At 35.6% G+C, this 10,804-nt stretch overlaps 1 protein-coding gene across 3 annotated transcripts; it reads right to left on the bottom strand.

Annotated features, from left to right (window-relative positions):
• Nucleotides 1-1,740: 1,740 nt before the first annotated feature.
• Nucleotides 1,741-8,641, bottom strand: LOC127175224 (eukaryotic translation initiation factor 5-like). Of its 3 annotated transcripts, XM_051126164.1 has the most exons (12): nt 8,555-8,641; nt 8,134-8,330; nt 6,069-6,348; nt 5,865-5,946; nt 5,588-5,760; nt 4,605-4,716; nt 4,298-4,425; nt 4,051-4,212; nt 3,582-3,743; nt 2,917-3,081; nt 2,677-2,817; nt 1,741-2,244 (listed from the first exon to the last, which is right to left on the bottom strand). In XM_051126164.1, exons 3-12 carry the CDS (start codon nt 6,138-6,140, stop codon nt 2,149-2,151), a joined length of 1,293 nt encoding a protein of 430 aa, XP_050982121.1. In that variant the 5' UTR covers nt 6,141-6,348; nt 8,134-8,330; nt 8,555-8,641; the 3' UTR covers nt 1,741-2,148. The 3 variants fall into 3 exon arrangements, with proteins under 3 accessions (XP_050982121.1, XP_050982122.1, XP_050982123.1); XM_051126165.1 differs by lacking the exons at nt 8,134-8,330; nt 8,555-8,641 and adding an exon at nt 7,892-8,018; XM_051126166.1 differs by lacking the exons at nt 8,134-8,330; nt 8,555-8,641 and adding an exon at nt 7,887-7,905.
• Nucleotides 8,642-10,804: the final 2,163 nt, after the last annotated feature.

The following is a 10,804-nucleotide window of genomic DNA, read 5'->3' as shown; positions in this document are numbered from 1 at the left end:
CCCTGAGAGAGACAGAGGAAGTGAGGAAACAGACGGATCCCTGTGCTCATTGGAGAGTGTCGCATCCTTCAGGGATCTGTAGGTGTTCATATGGAAAAAAGAGGAAAACTTCGTCATACCATAACAACTGTGACACACCCTGTTCAATTGAAGTGCAATTTTACCATATATGGATTGCGTTATGTCAAACAAAGACGTTTTCAATTAACTAGTCAGTGTGCTTTTTTTAAAGGTGCACTTTTGAGAAATATAATTTAAAATATTATACAGTGACATTAGAGAAAAATAAATCAGTTTCCAGTTTTGGTCTACATGGAGCGGGTCGTAATTAGTGATTCTTTTGTTAAATGCCCTGCATTTTGCATGTATTTAGACAGGGACTTTAAAAATTACGAACACAAAATATTAAAGTTAAATTGATCAACATGAATAAAATTAATACTATGTGAAGTGTTTTGAAGTTTAGTTCTTCCACCTTAATGTTTAGTTTACAATAGTGGGTCATAAAATACGTATAAAATCAAGTAAACCAATGCATAAATACCTGAAACACAGACAAAAATAACATATACAGATTAGTGCTGTCAAATCGATTAATCTTGATTAATCGTCTCCGAAATATATTTATATGTATATATAAGTACACACACATGCATGTATATATTTACGAAATATATGTAATAGCCTGTCAAACGATTAATCACGATTAATCGCAAAATAAAAGTTTGTTTACATAGGCTACTATATGTGTGTGTACTGTGTGTGTATATATATATGCATATATACATGTAAAAAAATATGTATATGTATATATGAAGAGGTGTTTTTTGTAAAAAGGTGTTTTTGTTTTTTATTGTTTTATTGTGTTAGTTTGCTGTTTTTAAGTTATTTTTACTTAAAAATAACCTAACTGCAGTATGATTAAGATTAACTGAAATGCACAATAAAAAAACATGATTTTTGAAAAGTTATCTGTTTTTGCAAATGAACTCTTCATATATTTATACTTGTATATAATTTAGATTATATATAAATATAAATATTTTATATATAAATCTAATATTTTTCTTTAATATATACATGTATATGTGTATTTATACATAACAAACATACACAGTACACACATCTAATATGTAAACACACTTTTATTTTGGATGCAATTAATTGTTAATATTACTTAAATATGTACATGTGTGTGTATTTATACATACATATAAATATATACAGTACACATATATATTATGCAAGCACAAACTTTTATTTTGGATGCGATTAATCACAATTAATCAGTTTGACATCACTAATAAATATATTATTTACGGATATGTGCAAGGTGAGATAAAATTGTGCCAGTCATGTACTTGCAGTTTAACAAATATAATTGAATTTGCATGTTGCATGTATTGCAGAGAAGTACTGCTATTACTTTTTTAGGTCCCATACTGAAGTCCCACAAGATATTTATTGTTTCCCACTTGACATAAACAGCTATTCCTTTCCAATATAATATCAAAATGTCTATAGTCATCCTTATCGTAGGCTTCATTGTTCATTGTCTCAAAACAGTCTGGGTGCATTTGACTTGTTAAATGCCAAAATTCATAATCATCAAAGAGAGAGGGGGTGAAGAGTTAACAAATGAATCATCAGTTAGATGTACTGGTGTATGGGTGCCATCTAGTGGCTATTTAAAGCTTGACGAAGTACAGGTAGTGATGAAATCAAGTGATGCCATCATAGTTCAGTTATTCCTGTTTATTTCATGTATTCCATTACAATACAAGTTACAACTTTATTTAGTTAAGAAAACAAAATCATCCATATAATGTACAGCAAAAACCTTTATTTTATGATTTCAAGAAAAAAAGAATCAGATGTGCAGTATAAGCAAACCCATAAATCAAAGTCAAGCTCACAATACAACAAAATTGCTCAATGCAGACAATAAAGCTCAAAAGTTCTTAATACATCAGCAGCAAGTCAATGAAAGAGCTATATTAAAACCATTCTTGTAAATCAAATAGAACTAAGGAGAAAGTAGGACAAAAGACTGGGGCTAAACAGGAGGCCACTGTGATCCATTTCATCAAGAGGAACAGGAAGTAGCAAGGTTCCAAGATGGCAGCTGCTGTTTCACATGTCATTTCTTTAAATGGCATCGATATCAAGGTCGTCATCCTCTTCTGCTTTCTCAGGCTGAACGGTCTCCACCTTCAGCTCTCGCGCAGAGGAAGAGTACACAACCTAAACAGTTCAAATGAGAAAGAATCACATTATCACAAGCCAGCACAACAGTCTCTCTAAAAACACTCTAATTCTAGCCCAGAGAAGACTAATGTAATTACACCAATTACAGTCCCAGGGCTCCTGCTGACAGTTAAAAAAGCGGTTTCTCTAATTAACTACTACATTACCCTGTGTGTAGTGTAAGAGCCTGTGCAGTATTAAAAAAGGGGTGTGTGTGTTTATATTTTCTCCCCAGGTTCAAATGTTGATACAATAGCTACAAAAAAGTACACTGTGGAGAAAAGGCTGAGGCCTGAGAAACTGCTAATCCTTTCTAAGATAAAATCATGCAGCTATAGCTGGATAAAGGGACTTTTGTCCATTCTGCTCATGAATAATTTGAGCTAATCCGAGAGTTTCCAACTGTACAAAAAAGGTGTAAGAAATTACCTCAACATTTTCATCATCTTCCTCCTCCTCGGCTTCACTCCCCTCACTCTCCTCCTCTGCCTCCTTCAGCCATTTGACAAAGGGAGCAGCCTTGGCATGGATCTCTTTGGCCAGCTCCTTGGAAACATATTTCTTGGATACCTTAAAACAAAAAAAAGGAATATTAAGATTTACAGTTCACAGTTCATGACCCTGATGTTATAAAATGCTCCATTAGTCCAACTGATGAGTAGGTTGTACCTTCTCTGCCCATGTGAGGATGACATCCTCCTCCAGTAGGTCAGCATCATAGAGGTCTTTGAGAATGATGGCCACACGTGGCAGCAGCTGACCTTGATGAAGCTTCACCAGACACTCAAAGCCTCCCAGAAGATACTTCTGAGCTTTCTTATCGTTGTGGCAGAACTGCAGGAAAAGGAGGATTTGGCATTTTCAGCATTTAAAACTATGTACATTTAATAATCAAAAGCACTTTATCTTTTAAATGTCTTTATTTATATAAGCAGTGAAAAAGTGGTAGATATCAAAGCTGCTCATTTATAGTCAAGACTATATTTAGCATGGCTTTACACTAGCATCATAGCTTGTCAGCGGGTCTCTGTGTCCTGCTATAAATACTCACCTATCACTAGGCCCAGATGGCAACTTTTATTTGTATTCTCAATACAGATCGGGCAAAATCCGCTAAATTTTGGGTGTTACATGTATTAAGTGTAGCTGAGAGTGCTATACTTGGTTCAAGGCACAATCAAATTAGCTAATATATTTAATAAATTAACACAAGTGACGGGGGTGTTCCAATTGTGTGGAAATCAGCAAAATGTCTCACATTGTTTTGTACATGCAGATCCTGTGAGAACCGGTCTATCACATTTCAAATTAAAACTGGTGTTTCAACCACGTACCCGCAGGAAGTGACGTTTGTATTTCTTGATCTGGTCTCTGATGTTCTCGTCAAAAAGCAGCTCGCTCAAGATAAGTGGCCCCATGGCTCTCACGTCCAGCCTTTCTGCTTCAGCCAGAATCTCCTTATCAGCAGAGTCTATAGCTCCACTCTCTTTCTTTTGCTGAAGAGGAAAATATATATTATTCATAAAATTATTTATACAGCACGTCATTAAAATTGATCAAAGGTGACAGCAAAGACAATTTTACAAAAGATTTCTACTTGACATAAATCCTGTTCTTTTGAAGCTTTCTATTCATCAAAGTACAGAAAACAACCACATGGGATTCTCAGCTGTTTTCAACATTTATAAATATTTCTAAAACAGCAAATCAGCATATTAGAATGATTTCTTTAAGGATCATGTGCACTGGAGTAATGACGCTGAAAATTCAGCTTTGCATCACAGGAATAAACTAAATTTTTACTTTGACAAAGTTGTAGAACATGTTGACCCTCTCCTCCAGGGTTTTCTCCAGGTCCTCGCTCAGGGTCAGGTTCTTAGCATGGTCACTGATTTCCTCCATACGCCGACGCTGGGCCTCCTCTGTGGTTTCCTCTGCCCAGTCATCATCGTCTTCCTCACCATCCTACACATCAACATACACTTTAAATGTACTAGTTAAAAATTACATTCAAAATGTATACGTATAGTTATTCCCAAATATCTCTTACCACAGCATCTGGTGCATCTATGTCGTTATGGTTCCCAGCCTCACCACTTCCCGAGCCATTCTCCTTATCCTTCTTTCTGTTCTTCTTCTCTTTCTCTTTCTTCTCTTTCACACAACTACTATCGGCCTCTGCATTTCAAACAGGTTTGCAATTAATAAGGTTTATAAAGCTTGTATGCAATACTAACATCCGAAATGTAAATAGCAGGCAGGATTAAATCCATTTGAAACATGAAGCACAAATCTGGCGCTAAATGTAGCGAATAACAGTAGTAGATGAATGTGAACAGCTACAACACACAACTCACCAGGAGGGTTTTTGAGGATGAATGTGCACAGTTTGTGGCGAGTGTCCAGCATTCCCCGATTACCACAAGCCTTGCAAGAGCTTCCGATGGTCTGCTTCTTTGGGTTAACATGCTGAAAGACAAAGAAACTAACTGAACAACAGATAATATGAGGAACATGAAAATGAAATGACTTCTGAATTGCTGTGGACCCAAACCACTGAGGATCGAACTGCGTTTTAATGTTCAGCTAAAAATGTGGAACTATGACTAACCTTCTTTTAAAAGGAACTGCAAAATCAAAATGGCCCAAGTGTTCACTTGAATAATTAAATGAATCAGAAGCACTTTTTTTTTTTTCAAAGCATCTTTACAAAAATACATATAAATAGCTTTCGCACCCGTAAATGTGTAAATTAAACTATAATTAGTACTAATTAAGCTAAATGTATAGGATCAATGGATTAATTTTATCACTCCTATATTTAACAGACATTAACAGACTTTGTGCTCTGAATTGTGACCACTAGAACCGGTATTGGTAAATAAATAAATATTAGAGGGAACAACTTGTAATAAATTAGAAGTGTTGCTTTGGCACTAACTAAAATAAAAATAAATTTGTTTAAGTACAACAAAACTAAAATAATAATAAAGAGAAAAGAAAATATTAAAAAAGAAAAGAGAGAGAGCACACAGTCACTAAAGGTTCAGTTAAAATGAATACTGAAAATAAAAAGTACATAAGTACTAATACATTAACACTGAAGTAGATCAATGCTTTCACAACAATTGCCATTTTTTCTTCACTTCGGTAGGCATTATGAAAGACAAAGGACAAAATCAAGTGTACTAAACATCACATGGCAACTGACCTTGTACTTGCACCACAAAAACAAGTTTACATACGGCTCAAAATGTTCTGTAAACATTATCTGACCGGCAGCAAAACACTGAATAAATACAATCTTTATTCAGCAAGTTGACCCGGATAGTCAACTTACCAGGTCAGTCTCAGGATTGTCACACTCGGAACACAGCACAAACTTGCGGATAAATCCATCCAGCATGTCCTGCAGTTTGTTGGCTTCATGGGATCCGTTTACGATGTAGCGGTCATTCTTGGCATCAAACTGAGTCTGCGCCCCCAACTCACAGCCAAAATACTTAGTTGGATCTGTGGAAACAGCAAAAGGAAGAATATATACATCATTGTTTCACAACAAAACACTACAGAAAAAATAACAGCTATGATACAACCAATTATAAACACAAACTTACAGGTTGGAGGCCTATTCAGTGCCTTTGCAACATCAACCATGTTGACAATGACCGTCTTGATTCCATTCCCTTTGCCTTCCACCTGTAATTGACAGTGTAATTGTCTTCATCAGCAATATGAGAATATTTTTACTGTATACAGAAATAAACACTCATAATGTATATACATTTCAGCATTTAGGACCAATTAATTCTCTTAGGTACCTTGGCAATCAAACGGGGCATCTTGTAGCGGTAGAACTGGTCCGACACATTGCGGTTGACGTTGACAGACATTTTGAGTGATCTGAGGCACTATCAGCAAGATAAAAAGATCTTGAATGGGATTTTTTGGGTATCTTCTGTCTGGAGAAGAGGGGATGACATAAACAACTGCAAGAGTGCTCGGTCTCTGACATGAAAAAGATCTTGCCACAGTGGCTGCAAACTCCTCGCTCGTGGACTAGGTTTCCCCCGCTCGCGTTCCAACAGCTGCGCAACAGCTCTGAAAACAAAGCGAAAAACACTATTATTCAACAGATTCCTCCAATCCACTTACTTTTGATAATTTAGTGGTGTTCCACTTGGTGACAAACTAACTGGCCAATTTGTATATGCATCCCATCACATTAAATAAATTATAGCCTATATTATTGATTTCAAACAGCAAAATTTGACAAAACACATTAAGAAGATAAAAGTTATTTGATTTAATGGGCCATTTCAGTGCATAATGAAGAATTGCATAAAGAATATTAAATTTAAGGGCAAAATTAGCTGTATCTGACTGCTGGGTGGACTTGTTCCTCTTAATGTCTATGATGGTTGTATGAGCTACAATCGAGTGTTTTCACAACACGTTATCAATCAGCCACACTGAACATAAACACTGCCACTGAACCAAACATAACTTGCATATTTTGCTGATTATTGCTGCTGAAAATGTTCAATTATTGTCATGTTTTGTGCTGTACTAATTGGTCAAACCGGGAAAAACATTTGGAGTACTACAGACTCCCAAAAGTTATAAAAAAACCAGGAGAAGAGTACAAAAAACTGTCTGAGAAATAAAAGGCGTTTGTGGTTGGCCAAACTGAACCAGGATTTCCATAGCAAGAATCTTAACAACATTCATATTTGCTCTTACTTATGATCAGGTAGGTGAAATATTAGGCTCGTATGCATCTTTACCACCTATTAATTTTAGTTTCTCAAAATATTGCACGCTTTCCTGCTCGCCAAGTCCTCCTCTACATGATTTAGCAGCTTCCACATGTGTTCTCCATGGTTTAGACATCATTAAATTGGCAAACAATGTATTAGTAGTACATTAACCGTGCAATCAATGCTGTTGTTTACATCCAAGTATGACCAGTTTGGCTGCGCATCCGGGTTATTGACCAAATCATGACGTAATTGCAAACCCTCTAAATATTTAAGTTCAGACAAACACTACAAATTATTTTTAACATTCTCTCTCTCTCTCCATCTGTTACTAGAGACAAACAAACGTCTCGTCGTGAATTTAAAATAAAAATTACTTGTTGCCTTGGTCAAGACCCCAGTTACGCACGTCACGGACTGCGTCAGCAGGTTCAAGTATGACTCAAGCCAAATGAACACGTGGTGTGTAATATATTTAAGAGCCGTGAGTTACGTGACAAAATAGGATTTCCAATCCCAAACAAATTTAAGATTAAGTTCACGTTATATTAAGCGCGTGTCCATCGAGTGGACAAACCGAAAGTGCGCCGATCGAGTTGTTTACAGAAGCCGTTAGGGGAACTGGAAATGTTCAGGAATACGTCACCGTGTTGTAAAAGTGTTGTTATTCGAAATGATATCTATGTAAGTTACAGCGTGTATCAAGTCACCCATATTGCACCCAAGGTCGATATACGTTACACATGTTTCCCCGTTCGAGCTCAACCCACTCCGCTATTTTTACATATAAATAAACACGTCGAATACCGACGACAACCAATATATTACCTTAAACGATTAAAACACAGCACAACTATACGTATATTTGTTTTAACAAACCTCACATTCGTAAAGTTGTGTGATCGTCGTGGTGGTGCAGAGTGCGTCACGGTTAGCGCGCAGCAGAGTGCGCAAAAGCACCGTGACGCCATTTTGTTCCCCTCCGTCAAGCTAGTTCACACCCATTAGCTAGCTATAAAAGCATCCAAAACACTCCTTTCCGAATTTTAGATCCCCAAAACATATTTACATGCGTATAACAGATATTGACAAATCGGTTTATACAAATGACCGTTTGGATACTCACCGTTTCCGTAAAATAAAGACATAAACACAACGCTAGTCGTCCACCGACGCAGTGAAGGGTTGACAGTGGAGAGCCTGGAGATGTTGGGTCGTGATCCAAAGAATGTAACACGACACAACGGTAAAGACAGATTAGACCTGGGAAGTGCTGAGCGATGCAGCCGATCAGTCGAGGGACATCCGATCTCCGGAGAGAAGCTGGATTAGAAAAAGAGAGCTAGATTTGTCAAATGTAACTTGGCAGCACACTTGCTATGATACTTATTAAGCTAAGCAGCGCTCCACTTCTTCATGATAAGAAAACAAACGGTTTTTCAAACGCCTTTTTGGGCATTTGGTAGACTCGGACGCTACAGAAATGTCTTAAACGTGTTAATTTACCACCAGGTAGTGTTGTAATATTGGTTTAGGTCACGTCTTACCTTTCCAGAACCTTCTTTGGTCCACCACACAATGGCAGAATGAGTTGTTAGCTCTGACGCTGGGCGTGTACCTGGCGTGGAATCCACATCGCCCCGCCCACCGCAGCCATTCATTGGCTACAATTACTTCCTGTGTTCAATTTCATAACGCTGATTTGCTCCGTTAAACGTCAATCATCACTGTACCACATAATCACTATTTATTTCGGTTTACGTTCTTCTAATGCAACTCATACTGCGTAATGGAGAGTTAAATGTTATGTAAGTTAGCCTAGTTGAGGCTTTTTGCATCAAACAAAATGCAGTGTCCTCTAAAAGAGAATTTTGAATAAATGTAATACAAGGAGTTAAAGCTATAACATTTATTTCACTGTGACTCAAATAATTATTACCCAATCAAATTTAAATTTCTATGTTGAGGTAGAATTAGAATTAATGTTGTTTTATGTCACCACATGCAATTTAAATTCACAAAAGATAAAAAAAAACCCTTGAATGGCATGTTTGAAACACTAACAATGAAGTTCCATTGTTTGTTAACTATTTAATGCATGAATCATTTTTGTTAACATTAGTTAATAAAAATACATGTGTTCATTGTTAGTCCATGTTAGCTCAGGCCCATTAAATAACATTAGCCTAACATATACACTTTTAATTTTAATTATGTAGCCTGTTGGTATATGGTGGAATCAGCATTGACTAAGATTAATAAATGCGTTAGAAATTGGAAGAAATGTTTGCCATTGTTAGTTCATGTTTTCTAATGTAGTTAACTACTGTTAACAAATTAAACCTTATTGTAAATTGTTACTCATATGCACAGCTGGGTAGTAACTGATTACATGTAATCTGGATTACATAATCAGATTCTTAAAAATGAAGTACTTGTAATTTGATTAAATTACATTTTACTTACAGTCGGGCTGCAGTTATTTTGTGTTGATTATATGATAACATATTATTTACACAATAGCAATAAATTCTTCATAATATATTGATTCTTCCTAATTCCTTCCTAATTTTCATGTTAAATGTTCCTTTCTAACATAGCCTACAGCTTACATACACATCAACTATTGAACACATACATTTTTATTTGAATTACCACCTCAGTGGGTTAAGCATGTATTACTATGTCTTTGGAAAGCTTTTGTCTTTCAAACACATTAAAATACACATATTAATTTATAACACATTATAACATTTTATGTGATCTTAACCTCTTTCACCTAATATATTTACTTAAAGTATTTTTTTTTTAAATGATTCATTTCTTTTAATTTTAAAGGTTTAATTAAAGGAGAAGTCCACTTCCAGAACAAAGACTTACAGATAATGTACTCAACCCCTTGTCATCCAAGATGTTCATGTCTTTCTTTCTTCAGTCGTAAAAAAAAAATTGTGTTTTTTTGAAGGAAACATTTCAGGATTTTTCTCCATATAATGGACGAGTTTGAACTTCCAAAATGCAGATTAAATGCAGCTTCCAATGATCCCAAATGCGGTTGTAAACAATCCCAGCCGAGGAAAAAGGGTCTTATCTAGCGAAACGATCAGTTATTTTCATTTAAAAAATACAATTGAAGTACTTTTTAATCTCAAATGCTCATCCTATCTAAGTTGATATGTACTCCTGGAACTTTCGTTGTAATAAAAATAAATAAACTCAAAATATGATTCCAATTTAATGTTGTAAATCTTTATTAATGTATTATTTTTGTTTTTATTTATTTATTTAAATTTTTTGTTTTTTTTTTTAGCATTTTAATCAATGTTTTTATAAGATTAACAAAATCTAAATCATTTTAAGATCTATTGGAACCACTAAGTTTGCTGAGGCTCCCTAGCAGCTCTTTCATAGAGTTATATACACATTGTACATATAGTTATTGTACATATTGTTTTCATTATTTCTGCATGTGTTAAATTCTTTCATTTATTAGTATTTATTTATTTTATAGACTATATTTATGGTAACAAGGACATGGTTCCCTCTCTGTCATTCACTCTGACATTGTGTCAAATGTACAACACTTGGGAGCCCAAACACATCTCACAACTTTGAAAAAAGGCCAGTGAAATTAAATGTGCAGAATTTGCATAGCTGGCCATGCCCCGGGCGTCCAGGAATTAATAGGCCAGCATGGCATCTGCTAACTTGTTCTATTCTTCAGAGCCAAATGCAGCATCTGTCTGTGAGAAGCAGCACCATTCACCTCTTCGTCGTTGGATCTATGGCACAAGTAG

This window comes from Labeo rohita, chromosome 13 (genome assembly GCF_022985175.1).
Source record: "Labeo rohita strain BAU-BD-2019 chromosome 13, IGBB_LRoh.1.0, whole genome shotgun sequence".
NCBI lineage: Eukaryota > Metazoa > Chordata > Actinopteri > Cypriniformes > Cyprinidae > Labeo > Labeo rohita.
The sequence above is the reverse complement of the archived record's forward strand: the minus strand, read 5'-3'. Positions and strand labels throughout refer to the sequence as shown.